We start from the raw sequence: 14,747 nt of genomic DNA, 5'->3' as shown, positions 1-14,747 counted from the left end.
ATCGCCATATTAAATCACTAAAGGTAAAAAAGACCAGATTCCACGTTTTTCAGGAATTATGCCATTGAAAGTGATAAAGCCTGATGCTCCCAAGCAGTTATAAGAAATTACATTGATTTTATGCTGCCACCACTGTTGAGGGGTCAGAATAGAGGTTTACTAGTTTAGTATTCAGCCAGTACTCACCGCGCTAAAGACATGAAAAACTTTCTTGCTGAGAGGAAGATTGATCAAATAATTATTCCGGCAGGAATGACTGGTTACCTCCAGACACTTGGCATTGCAATAAGCAAGACATTCGAGGATCATTTGCGGATGGTAATCAATGAACAAAGAGAAAACAGAATGGTGAGAAATCATTGAGATAATTTTCTAAAACCAGGCTTACAAGAAGTTGTAAGTTAGGTAACAAATTCATGGAACCAAATAACTGACAGAGATGTTTCCGATGCTCTACAAACCGGCTACTTAGACAAGAAGTAGTCATTTAACGGTAGTTATATCGCAAGACATGAGAGATTCGGACCAATGAAGGAAATGGATTTGGAAGAAAATCAGAATATAATATAATTCAGAATTTTATTTATGACGATGTTCCAGAAAAGATGGCATGACTGTAATTGAATAAATTTAAATGTCTGTATTCTGTGTAAAATAAATATTAAATAAAAATATATTTATAAACATCCTTTTTTTTTGCACTCCCCCGAAAATAAGCGCTAGCGCGTATTTTTGACCAAAAAAGAAAGAAAGACAGTGACTTATATTATATATACGAAACTTTCACCGCAATTAAGCAACAATTTTTCACAAGCCACATAAATTTCATATATTAAAGAACACTGTTCCCCCCAAATCGGATTCGTGTCTCGCTTCTCCCGCCCGCCAGCAGCTCAATAGTAATAATTATCGAAATGATGTCACTGCATATACTTAACTCATCGGCATAATCACTAGCAACAGCAGCAACCAGTAGCACAAAAACAAAAGCAATAGCAACACTTACAATAACAAAGTGAATAGCAAAGAAAACAACAGCGAAATGCACAACAGCGATTGAAATAACAAAAGACAGGAGTTGGTAACGAAAGCGCTGGGAGCGGGAGGCATCGTAATTTACTCATATACATACATACATCCATGCACACATACATTCATACATACACGCATACATACACACATACATGTACTGGCGGAATTTGCAGGCTTTTACGAATATGAAGCCTAAGCAGGCAGTGTTCTTGGAGACATAAAATCCATTAAAATGTTAATCCTTTAACAAGAGGCAGCAGCGAAGTTGTCAGTGTGCATGTATGCATGTGTGTTTGTGTGTGTGTTGTGTACAGCAGCATTTGGCACAATTTGTGGAACGCCAGTTAACAATTATGAGAATGAGACGGGGATAAATGTGTTAGGGGCGAAATTTTACTGCTATACAGAGAAGGCAGTGGAAGGGGAAATGCTGGGCTTGCGAGGCTCAACAACAGATTTGTTTGTCAATAAACGGCGTGCAAACAAAGTGCGAACAGTTAAAATTTTCGATTTAATTTCTTTAAGAAATTGGTGGAAGAGTGAAAGAAACGGTGAAAAGGAAAGTTTTCATATTAAACATATTTAAAACTAAATATATAAAATATTTACGCACATACAAATATGTGAAAAATAATAGTTGCACTTTATTTTACTAGTCTAACTAATACATATTCTTTGGTGTTTCTTTCACTTCATACAATTATTTATAATAAGTTTACAATTTTTCACCAAAAATTTCAAACATTGCAAGCAGAATTTAGAAAAAAAAGTGGGCACGCAGTTTAAAAACAAAGCGCGTACGCTTCTGTTAGGTGATGTTGTTCCACAAATTCAGCGACCTACAATTTTAAGCCAACTCCGAACGGCAACTGATTTTTATGAGGGGTTTTTTCGCTAGCGACCGCTATTAGAAAAGCACGCAGGCTTAAGTCCTTCAAATTTTGGTAAAGGGTAATTAAGTTTTAAGGGCCGGTGTTGATTTTGAATAAAATAAATTTTTTTAAAGAAATTATTGCCATTTCTCTTTATTATAATAATATTGGTAAGGCTCAATTATGTATGGAACAAAATATCGGTCAAATGGCTGCCGCGGCCTCGGCGGCACACCTCCACCCGATGGTCCAAATTTTCGATGACGCTGAGGCATAATTGAGGTTCTATGCCGTGAATGTGCCGAATTATCTCATCCTTTAGCTCTTGAGTTATTGCTGGTTTATCGACGTACTCCTTCTCTTTCAAATGACCCCAAAGAAAGAAGTCCAACGGTGTCAAATCACATGATCTTGGCGGCCAATTGACATCGCCGAGACGTTAGATTATTCGGCCATCAAATTTTTCGCGCAAAAGAGCCATTGCTTCGTTAGCTGTGTGACAAGTGGCACCGTCCTGTTGAAGCCACATATCGTCCACATCCATATCTTCCTATTCGGGCCATAAAAAGTTCGTTATCATCTCACGATAGCGAACTCTATTCACAGTAACTGCCTGACCGGCCTTATTTTGGAAAAAATACGGCCCAATGATGCCGCCGGCCCATAAACCGCACCAAACAGTCACTCTTTGTGGGTGCATTGGTTTTTCGGCAATCACTCTTGGATTATCATTCGCCCAAATGTGACAATTCTGCTTATTGACGAATCCACTGAGGTGAAAATGTGCCTCATCACTGAAGATGATTTTCTTTGAAAGTCCGCGATATGCATTTTGATTTGAACGCCCGTTTTCATAATAAGCCTAAATAACTTTAATGCGTTGCTCGATTGTGTATCTTTCCATGGTTCAAATTGAGTTAGTCTGAAGTTGAAAAATGTCAAATGAAATGCAGAAAAAATTTGACGTTTAGGTGTGGTTCACATTCAACATCGGCCCTTGAAATTTAATTTATTTTTGAACAATTATAAAGGGTTCTTCAAAAGATGCATCCAGATGTTGTTTTAAAATAAAACATGTCAAGGCTTTTTGAAAATTTTAGCACATTCTGAGGTTTATTTCGCCATAATTTATAAGATTGTACGGCGATACCACCAAGGTGGTGTAGCTCTTTTCTGTCTGGGGCAGGACATTCACAAGAAATATATTCCCAATTTTCATTATCCATTTCACAGAATCGAAAGATGGTGAGACTCAGCGAGACCAATTTTGTTTAAGTGAAATCTCAGGCTGCAGTGGCCCGTCAAATTACCAGTTACAAGTCTTAAGTCTACTCTGCTGAATAAAAGTATTGTAGCTTATTATAAATTCCTCTCTCCGGCGATTGAATTTCGCCAGTATTCAATGAATTTCTTCTCCTCATTCTTCCTGATAAATTCGTTAATATGGCTCTTGGTAAGCCCACAAAACGGCTCAGGACTCATTAGATGCGTTTTTGCCCTGGCTAAATGGTCCACCATTTCATAACACTCATGTCCAAGAACTAACCTAATAATATTATGTTGAAGCTCTCTAAGGTCCAGGCAATCATTTACTATTAATGAGGTGACTACAGTTGATAGAAGGGTTTTCAAAGCCGCATGATTATCAGAAAGTATGTAAATGTGTGATACTCTAATTTTTCTACGGAGACATTCTCTCACACATATCCATGGCATGCATGTCTGCCCAGAAATAGCTGGTTAAAAACCCATTGAAATCGATTTTTTTTAAATTAGGTCCATTGATGACGGCTCCGTCCCTATTCTACCATCTTCTAATTTCGACCTATCAGTAAACCATATCTGGGAGCCAGGTTTGAAGCTGATAAAATTACTTCTACAAGCTGTACGTTAATTAATAAGAACTTAAAAGTTCCTGAAAAGAATGGGTTTTATTTTCCTTTTTCACTCCTCTCGGAAGCATATGGCCTCGACAAGACTCTTTCATTGTACACGGGAGAGATGACGGCATCTGCTAGTTTGCTCAACATCGACCTTCTCCAAGTGTTTTTTGGTCGGCCGCGACCTCTGTTTCCTTGCGGGTTCCAGTTCAGTGCCATTCTCGTAATGCTATCTGGTAGTTTGCTCAATGTATGACCTATCCATCGCCACTTTCTGCGCTTGATTTGCCATAAGTTGAGTTCCTCATTAGTTAATCTTCACAGTGCGTCGTTACTGATGGTGTTTGGCCAGAAGAAGAGGAGGCATTTGTTGACGAAAGATTGTAGCCTCTGTGTGATGGTGTAAGAGACCAGTCATGTTTCACTCCGTACAACAATACGGACTTCATGAGCCGAACATTCGTAGTTTAGGGCGCCTGGAGATTTACGAGCTCCCCGTACTGTTTGCATTCGCCCGAATGGGCGGCCCTTCCTTTGTTTAGGCTGCAGTTGACATCAGCATCTGCTCCACCAGCTGCCGTGATGATGCAGCCGAGGTAGCAGAAGCTTTCGACAAATCCCACCGGGCATACGTCAACCAATATCTGCATCGCGTTATTGTGGTTAACTCTCATATTCTTTTTCTTGGCGATGTTAACCTCCAGTCCGACAGTGCGTGCCAGCGCGACTAGTCTGTCCGCCTTCGCTTGCACGTCAGACAGTTTGTGAGTGAGGAGGCAAATGTCATTAGCGAAGTCCAGCCCCTCAAGATATCGGGTGAGACTCCATACATGCAGGATCAGTGGGCTCATGACGCCATCAAGGACGATGGCGAAGAGAAGGGACGACCTTGCCTTACGCCTGCGTTGGTAGTGAATGGATCGCTGATATCCCCTTTGTGAAGCACTGCCAGTTCGGAATTCGCGTTTTCAAACCATTTTCTAATCGAAATCAGAGAGTGTCGGTAAGTACATTGGAATAAGAGTCTCTTATCTGCCTGGAAAAAAGTTCCTCATAAAAAACCAACCTTAGTTCTCGCCATTTGTGGAACAACAGCAAGACGCACAGCACAAACAGGAATGGGAGCTCGGCCAAACACCCAAAAAGGGTGTAAGCGCCAATTAAATCTAAGTATGAGTATATACAAGTACAATATCGAACTTTTCTTTACTAAACATGTTTACAAAGTTATTGTTTTCTTCTTTTTTTCATTTGTTTTGTTTGTTTTGGCTTGATTACGAACAGTTCCCTCCTCGATGCACTTAATACAGATTAACTTTCACAACAGGCTCCCCTGAAGGCGAATTTCAATTACAGATCCGCACAAAATCTGCCTTAGATGAATGAAATGATTTTTAATGATTCACTTAGTAGCCGGCTTTGTTTGCCTATTTTATGGTAATTTAATACTTTGTGACGCGCTAACGCCTTGAGCAATTCTTCAGTTAACATTCGAGCCTCAATGTTTTGTCAGCAAGTTGTGATGCGTCGCTCATTCCAGCAGCGGACGGTAGATATGCAGGTAAGCAAATAAGCTGCTTTTAATATTATCCGCATAATGTGTGGAAAAGCTCGCTAACAACACAAAATATATGGGGTTGTGCGTAGAATCCCTTCAGCGTTGAAAATCAACAAGTATACCTTCATCGATAACAACAACAACAAGTACAATGTTCCGTAGCTGCCGGCAGCAACAAATCCTTGACAAGACAAAAATGAAAGGAGATAATCGACTAATGGTTGGCATGTGAAATTCACTCTCTGATTCTTCCGCAGTGGAAGCGAAAGCCTAAGCGGGATTTATGGTGGAATGGAGTGAATAAGAAAATTTAGCAAAGATTTACCTCGAAAGAAACTCGCTGTTTTATAAAACGGTATCATAGCTTAAAAACTTTTTAAAAGCCCTCAGGTAAATAAAACCAAGTAGCACTACGTACTTGTTGTTGTTGTAACAGTTCACCAAACCCTTCCCAGTGCAGTGAAACCGTCGGTCGTCGTCGTTTATCACATCTAACTATTAGAGCCAGGAAGCAGGCTGTTTCGACAAGGGTGGTACTGTAGGGAAAGTAGTGTTAGAAGAGTGGGTTTTTTTTGGTGGTGATAGTAATCGTCGCTACTACGTGTGTATAATGATTCCACTGAACGTATTCCTCCGAAAAATATTTCCTCTTTTCTTTTCTACTTCCGCATTGCTTGGAGGTAGAGCGCCCAGACGGCGTCCTAAGAAGGACACTTACTTACTCACCCTGCATCCAGGGTTACCTGTTTTGAGAAACCTATGCTCAATGCTCTTCAGCATAAGTTTCCATTTCACGCTTCTTTTTTTCGGATAATATCCTCCACGAAACTTGCGACGGCATTCCAGTTTTCTCCGTCTATCAACATTTTCTCGATTATTTCTTCAGGTGGAAGAAGCTCGGTGCAGAGCTGTTCTTTCTATGTCCCACCTTTCGCATTTAAAGAAGGTGAGCTCCGCATCATCATACTCAGTATCTCCATATATGCAGTTTGGTAGGCTCTCTTTTCCCATTCGCCACAAATACTTGCGAAAGGACCCATGTCCGGACAAAAACTGTGTAAAGTAATAGTTAACCTCACCGTGCTTTCTTTCCACCCACTTTCTTAGATCGGGTATTAGTCTCGTTGTTCATCCACCGTACCGTTCAGAGTTTCATCTCGCCTGCCAAAGTGTGAGCGTTTGAATTCTAATATCGGAGAAGCGTGGTACTGGGATTCCTGAGGTTTTTGCCTCCCATCTCCGTTTGCGCTCTTGTGCTAGAATATCAATAGGGATGGTTCCGCTGATAACTAAAACCGCTACTTCCGATACTGTCCTGTGTGAAGAAGCCACTCTGAGAGCGCAGGTGCGTTGCACAGATTGCAGAGTTTTCCGCCGGCATTGCACCCTTAGCGAATCTGCCCATATTTCGCATCCGTATAAAAGAATCGAGTTCGACAGCTCTGTAAGAGAATTGAAAGAGTATTTTCCTAGACAACCTGCTCTGATTTTAGCTAGAGCTGGACAATTGCAAAGGACTGTTTCTTCCTCTTCCTCATCTCAGCAACTTATGGAATATTCATGCGAGAAAACTCCTAGTCTTGAGGAATGCTTGCCAAATAGCCAATGACCGGTTAAACAAGCCACGACCTTCGAGATATTATCTCTTGAGAGACTAAGCAATTCTTTGTCTTTTTCTTGTTTATTTACGGCCATAGTATCCTTCATCTCTCCATAACCTATTCGCCTCTTGGATAATTTTGCTTTTGATTATTAGTTTACTCGTGGCCAAATAAAGTTAAGTGGTTAAGTTTTAAGGGCCGGTGTTGATTTTGACTGAAATACAATTTTTTTAGGAAATTATTATCATTTCTCTTTATTATGATAATATGGGTATGGTTCAATTATGTATGGAACAAAATATCGGCGAAATGGCAGCCACGGCCTCGGCGGCACACCTCCATCCGATGGTCCAAATTTTCGATGACGCTGTGGCATAATTGAGGTTCTATGCCGTTAATGTGCCGAAATATCTCATCCTTTAGCTCTTGAATTGTTGCTGGCTTATCGACGTACACCTTTTCTTTCAAATAACCACAAAGAAAGGAGTGCAACGGTGTCGTTGACGTTTAGGTGTGATTCACATTCAACATCGGCCCTTGAAATTTAACCACCCTTTATACTCCAATGGTAGGTACTTTTATCACTGAGTAGTTGTAGAACAGTACCTTTCCTAGCTAGCTCATCGGGTTTACAGTTTCCCTCAATATACCTGTGCCCCGGAACCCAAATAAGGCTGACCTTGAATACGACGCTAATATCATTTAGGGCTGCCCGGCATTCCTGTGCAATCTTCGATCTTAGTATAGTCGCATTCATTGATTTGATGGCCGCAAGACAAGTACAACTCTTCCCCTCAACTCCACTACATTTAAGGGGGGAGCCTGCTTTAGAGGCTTCAAAAAATCGATTTTTTTTTACATAAATGTCTTCCCAAACATTCCAAGAATGTGTCCTCAAAATTTCAGAAGCAAATTCAATATATTTTTGGAGTTACAGAAGAAATTGTGAGTAAGCGTCGAGCAGGTATACGATCGCTCGAAGTGCGATTTCTCGGTTTTTTATATTTACGATTTTTCCTAATTGGCGGGAAAGATAGGGAAAAAGTTAGTTAGTTAGTCGAAACGAGATAACATTGATTGTACTCGGAATTAAATTCTCTTCTAGTTGAACCTAAAAAACCTTAAGAAAGTTATGATTAACCCACTTTTTAAACAATCTCAAGTGAGTTTGTTTTTCCAAAAAAATTAATTTTTATTTTAATTAACGAAAACTTCTTGAATTTTTCACTTTTTGTTTAATTTTCTTGGTTTAACTAGAAGCTATATTATACTTAAATAAAATTTGTTTTGGGTTTCAGATGAAAATTGCGACCTGCATCTTTCCCGCCGCACGACAAATGCGCACTCGAGACGCCTCGGCAAAATGCTTGTACCAGGCATAAAATGACATATATTTTTATGAAAAAATTTGAGAAGGCTGTTGAAATATATAACAATAAAACCTGACAGTTTCGTTTCAATCGAATATACCTTTCCTTCCCAAAAAAATCCATGAAAAATCGATTTTTTGAAGCCTCTAAAGCAGGCTCCCCCCTTAAAAGGCAGTTGACCTAAAATTTCGATCGTATGGCGGTTATTCTTACGCACATTTCATTCAAATTTTAAAATTTCAGTCTCTTCGAAAATTACCTGGAAATTTGAATGGCAGTCCACCCATCAGAGGGTCACCAGGTCCGAAACGCTGCGGTCCGAAGGCGAACGGATGAAAGCCTTGATGTCGCACTTTGGAACGCGGCTCGCGCGGTCCGTCCACAGTCACCTTGATCGCCTTATTGTAGGTGGCGATCTGTATGGGGTTGGTAGATATCACAATGCTCAGCGTGAAGCTTTTGCCTGGAAGGGAGAATAAATTAAGCAAACACACAAACAAACAAAGCACAAGGAAATCAAACTAATTAATTAAAAGCGCGTATAATGTTTCATAAATTATGCCAAAAAATACATATTTCTAAAACTGCAAGTGTTAAAATTTACAGCACATGAAATAACCATCTAATGCCGTCATAAATTATATAACCGCATGCCGCTTCGCCACCCCTCCTCAGCCACCTACTGCCAGCTTTAGTGTTTTTCCAACTGAAATTTTGGAAATTTTACTATGCGCCGCATTTATTACAGCTTTTCATGCACACAAATTCAGTATCAGTTGTATGCTAAGTAAGGCGCACAGGCACAGCGCAGACAAAGAGCTGCATTTGTTGCAAGTTGCGATGAGTGTGCAAAATACTATACTCGTACGTCGGACGTCGGGTGTATGTGCATGGATATGAGCGCGCACGCGCGGGAGGTATCATAACGCATTCATGTGCATGGCGCAACGCAATTATTTTATGAATTTATGGATTTTCTATCTGCATCTCTCCGCCTACGCTGGCAATTTCACTAAGCAACGCAGCACACAGCTAATAACAGCAACTGTGCTACCTCGGCGCTTGCAGCATTTTGTTGCGCGCAATGAACTTGCAAAATCATTAAATTAACCCCAACATAAAACGCGAAATATTCGCAAACCATCCCTCTCCATCTCCCAACAAATTCGCGCACCCATCTCACCTAAGCATTCCCGTACAAACATATCGACTGCCGCCACATTGAAATGGAATTGGATATGGAAACTGAAATTGTAAAAAGGACAATGTGGCTACCATGCAATCAGGCAATCATGCCGCCCATTTACCGTTCGTCCTTCGTCGTGAGTCCTCCTACTGCTGCTCATATAAAATTCTGAAATTTTTGCAACCGAAAATGAAGACATAAAATTTTCAAATGTTCCAAAATTCCGCTGATTTCCCTTTTATTTGTGGCAATTTGTGGCGCGCGCACACACTAACACTAGCGCAAATAGTATTGTATGTTACACACACACACACAGTTTTATTGCCGCACGCCATCAACAACTCCACATTGCGACTCCAATTGCAATGCCGGAAATGCTGAAGTGTGACTAAGGAATTCACAGCCGAGCTCACACGCACACCAACTTACGAATATTCACGCGCAACAATGCAGAAGCACTCACACAAACGCTGCTCCGCATATTACACAGCTACATACACACATACATACATCCATACTTATCTGAAAACATTTGCACGGCTATAGATTTAAGACAGTTGCATTTGAACTTGTGACTCCACCCCTTAAGAGTCCACAAGAATCTCGTTGTGTTATTGCCCTCACAGATATGAATCTGAAAAATTCATAAACTGTACTTCATCCATCCAGCTCGTTGCCAGCCGCCTTCATCACTACCGTCCCCTCAACACTTCCCATGCGGTGATTTTCTGGGCGCGTTGTGGGAATTTGACTCACATATTGTTTTGCTTCAAAATTCGATATGTCTGGATGGCTTGTCATTTATGCAAGCCGCCATCTACAATGGAGAGAGTTCATGTTTTGCTGCGTATAGTGAGAGTTCTGATTAACTAAGAAGAAAACTGAATTTACTGCTGCTTTAAAATTACTTATTCACAGCACTTTCTTACTTTTATGAATTCAAGACTGTGCATGTAGTTGTAATGAAAGTAAAGGATACTCCTGACAGATATTTAAGCCGAACCTCTTCTCTGATTTATTGTGCAAAACTATGGATTCTCTTAGGAAGGTAGGTGTAATAGTTGAAGTACCAGACTGGCACTGCCCAACTAGCACTAAAGCGCCGTTTTGATACCATTTTGAGATCTCCAACAGGCAGATATCTACTGCCAACCAGAGCTCTTGATGTATCAAAGGAGGTTGATGGGATTTAGCTTGGAGCACTACCCCTGGCTGTCAAAGAAAGAGGCGCCCAGTGACCTTATTCGTCCGGCTACCAAACCCGGATATTTACAGAGAGAATGCTGAATAGTCTCCTTCTCTGAGAGGTCCGCAGAGCTTCTGCGATGTGAATCAAATGTCAAACCCATCTGTGTGAGTGCCAATCCTCGATTGACCGAAAAGCGCAGCAGATTTTCGAAATATCACACGAAATACCGATGGTTCAATGGTCAATAAAAACAACTACGAGTTTGGAAATTAAATGGCGAGGAGGCCCAGCACTATCTGCCTCCTGCGTTTTTTATACTGGGGCCAAGGGCATTCGAAATACCGCACAAAGAAATGAAGCTCCATCTGATCTGTGCTTTCCTAAGAAATAAGGTGTGCAATTTCCCTTTAACAACTAACAGGGGGATGCCGATAACCGGATGGGAGACCTCGGAAACCAATTCAGTCGATCCGCTCCTGACAATTTAAACAGCAATTTCACGTCCCTCTATGTTTTTATGTCCTGGAAACCAGATCAGAGAAACATTGCCCAAGAAATTTGATCTCCATCTTATGGAGTTGCCTTGTTTGGATCTGCACCATGGCATCGTCAGAGCCTTGATCGCAGCTTGACTATCGGAAAAAAATGTTAGTATCTCCCTCGCTCCTACTTTCTCTAAGCATTTTGTATGCCTGCAGAGTCGTAAAGACTTCTGACTGAAAAACATTAGTAGTATTCGGCAGTTTTAAGAATAAATTGGCTGATTTAGAGAAAACTTCTGCTTCGACTCTTGATTCCATTTTGGAGCCGTCAGAAAAGACAGAGATGCAAGTCTGGGTACAGATTTTCCCCTCATTCCAATCCTGCTTACTTAGAAAGATTGCCCTGGCACGACCCTTAAACTCTAGTTTGCGGATAGAAAAATCTGTCCAATGTTCAAAGACCCAAAAATGTCAACTACTCAAAAATGTTACCAATCCTTTGCGAGATTGCCTCCAGAGGCCAACCTCCTTTAACTTGGTTGCACTTTGAATAGCGATGGAAGAGCGTGAATGCCGATGGGAAGTTTGTAAGTGCAAAACGACCTTTATGGTATGGTAGGGTTTATCTTACTTCGAAGGAATATTTTCTGCAGCCTTCGAAAGGCAAATGGTATTTCTGAGGAAAAATGCACAAGGCGGCTTGTTGATGCCTGCTGAGAGTCGCACGGTAATAGAAAAACAAGAGGCATTGCTAAATTTTTAGTTTCTTCGCAAGAGAGGAAGCTCTGCTAAAGCATAGCAATCTGGTTCAATGAAAAGAGGGTTGAACCAATATACAGATTATACGGATGCGTGGATGAAATTTGATAAACTAATGTCGGAAGATAGGTTGTAACTTCTGTTCGTAAAATAACCAGAATTTCCCATTTAAACTCAACGAGCTAGCGATTTTGTCAAAGCCATTTTGTTCTAGTCATTGCTCGCTGTACCGAAATTAATTAACCAAAAAACTTGTCTAAAGTTTTGTATTTCTAAAAAAACAGCTCCAGTTAACGGTAGCTTACAAAGATTCTAGAGTGACGAAAGCACCAGCCTAGAAGCTCTACAAAGAGTTCAAAGCAGACCGCACTGGGGTTGATATTTTACCTCGTTTCGGTTTGTGACTGCAGCATCGCATAGCTGCTTCCAAAAAATTTTTCGGGCCGCTGACGAGACACGGGTCTATGAATATTATATCAAAACGAGTCAATAATCTTCTGAATGGCTCTTCTCAGATGAGTAACAATCCAAAAAATCAAGAAGAGTGGCAATCTGAAAACAATTTTTTTGATTGTGGTAAGTAATGCACTCCAAACTCCTTCCAGAGCCAAACTGTAAATAAGGAGTTTTATGTAAACGTCCCGAAATGTTTGAGGAAGAACGCCAGAGACCGGATTTGTAGATTTTTCACCACTACCTTGCACCAGCTCAAGCAAGGTGACTCAGTAAGACTGCATATTAGTTTTATAAATAAAATACTAGAAAAATTGTCAAAATAATTTTTTATTTATTTTTATTTTATCAATCATTCATCTATGCCATTTTTGTATGAAATACAAAATCCGCTAAATGTCCACAGCGTTTCCTTTGCCAACACAGGACGCGCATATCAAAAGTTGTCAAAACCTTTTACATGGTTCAGGCTGTATATCATTTTTAAGGCGAATGATTTCGTACTTCAATTATGAAATCCTCTCGTACTGAATGGATGAGACTATAGTTTTCAAGATCACTCAGAGAAGAAAGTCCAACGGTAGCAAATCGAAAGATCTTTCCAACCATTTGACCTCTTTTTTTAGTGAGATTGCATTTCTTGCGAATTTTCTTCACAATAAAGCCATTCCCAGCACATTTCTCGCACCTTCTCTGCACTCCGTACAGATCTCCCCATACACAAACTGGGTTTTGAAGGTTAGGCTAGGACTATCTTTCCAAACAGGCTAGATTGGTATTAGGGGAGAGTCTGCACGGGCACCTCAACCTCTCTTTTCACCGACAGATTAAAGCTGGAATCTTGAATGGGAGCGGGTGGTTTTCTCTAAATCAGCCAATATTTCCGTATCCTTTAAACTGCCGAAAATTAGTAGTGTTTTTCAAGCAGAGGTCTTCGCGATCCTGCAGTCGTGCCAAATGCAAAGGGATCGTTGTTTCGTGGAAGACCTAAATATCTTTTCCGATAGTCAAGCTGCGATCGAGGCCATGGCATGGCTATGGTGGAGCTCACTTCTGGACAACTCCTCTAAGAAGAAAATCAAAAGTCTTGAACGTGCAGGAAACATTTCTCTCATCTGGGGAAGGCTCGACAGAACCGCTTTCTGTTGTCCACATCTGAGCTATCGAAAGACAGCTGGTGTTCTATCTTAGCGTGTGCTATCGCAGAAACACTTTGGACACAGTACGATATAAGCTAGGCGCCTTAAATGCTGTGGATCGCCCGGTTCAATCATTTTCCAAACTCTCAACACTGATCACCGGCCACTGGGTGATCGGAACTCATGCGGAGAAGCCTAGACTTGCGTACAAACACCCATTGCAGCAGTTGTGGGTATCCAGCAGAGAAAGAATATGTTGAACACTTTCTTTGCAAAGGTCTGGATCTGGTGGCTAAGCACTTGAGAATTCTTAGTGTACCTTTCGGCGATAGCCTGAGGTAGTTCTTTAGCCTAGGCTGACTGTAGATGGTTTCTCTTCCTTTGAGTTAAAAAACATGTGCCTTAAACCTCGGAAGGGGCTTCTAGTTCAATTTCGTAGTGCTTCATGACTAAGTTTTCCAAAGCCTGTAGTACTAATTGTCTGAAAAAGTAAGGTAAAAAATTAACACATAGCAAATAATAGCGGCCAACGTAGCCGAATTAGCTTGTGCGTGACTATCATTCAAAAGTGCGTAGGATCGAATCTCTGTGCATGTACACCAAATTAGTGCCCTCGACAGGCAATGTCAATCCTTCGAGTCTAGCATTTCGCGGAAAGCATTTTGGGACGATTGAGGTCTTCTTCTCAATTGGCACGATAACCGCTTACCCGATTTTGGCCGAGTTTAACAAAGCGCGCCAGTCGTTTCTTTCTCGTGCTAACCGGCGCCAATTGGACACAACTAGTGAAGCCAAGTCCTTATCCACCTGATCTTTCCAGCGCAAAGGAGGCCTTCCCCTTCCTCTGCTACCACCAGCTGGTACCGCATCGAATACTTTCAAAGCAGGCGCGTTTGTATCCATTCGGACGACATGACCCAGCCAACGCTAGATCTTTATTCGCTGGGCTATGTCTATGTCGTCGTAAAGCTCATACAGCTCGTCATTCCATCGCCTGCGATATTCGCCGTTGCCAATGTGCAACGGTCCAAAAATCTTACGCAGAATCTTTCTCTCAAACACTCCGATGTTGTCATCGTCCAAGCTACTGCGCCATACGTTAGGGCGGGAATGATGAGAGCCTTGTAGAGTGTCAGTTTTGTTCGTCGAGAGAGGACTTTAGTGCTCAGTTGCCTACTTCGTGCAAAGTAGCACTTGTTGGCAAGAGAGATTCTACGTTGGATTGT

General features: G+C 41.1%; 1 protein-coding gene across 1 annotated transcript in view; it reads right to left on the bottom strand.

Annotated features, from left to right (window-relative positions):
- Nucleotides 1-14,747, bottom strand: part of LOC128857233 (segmentation protein Runt) — a 113,820-nt gene that overhangs the window by 41,630 nt on the left and 57,443 nt on the right. The window contains exon 3 of the mRNA XM_054092882.1: nucleotides 8,573-8,776. Within this exon, the coding sequence (XP_053948857.1) occupies nucleotides 8,573-8,776 (204 nt within the window). The remainder of the gene's footprint in view (nucleotides 1-8,572; nucleotides 8,777-14,747) is intronic.

This window comes from Anastrepha ludens, chromosome 3, assembly GCF_028408465.1.
Source record: "Anastrepha ludens isolate Willacy chromosome 3, idAnaLude1.1, whole genome shotgun sequence".
NCBI lineage: Eukaryota > Metazoa > Arthropoda > Insecta > Diptera > Tephritidae > Anastrepha > Anastrepha ludens.
The sequence above is the reverse complement of the archived record's forward strand: the minus strand, read 5'-3'. Positions and strand labels throughout refer to the sequence as shown.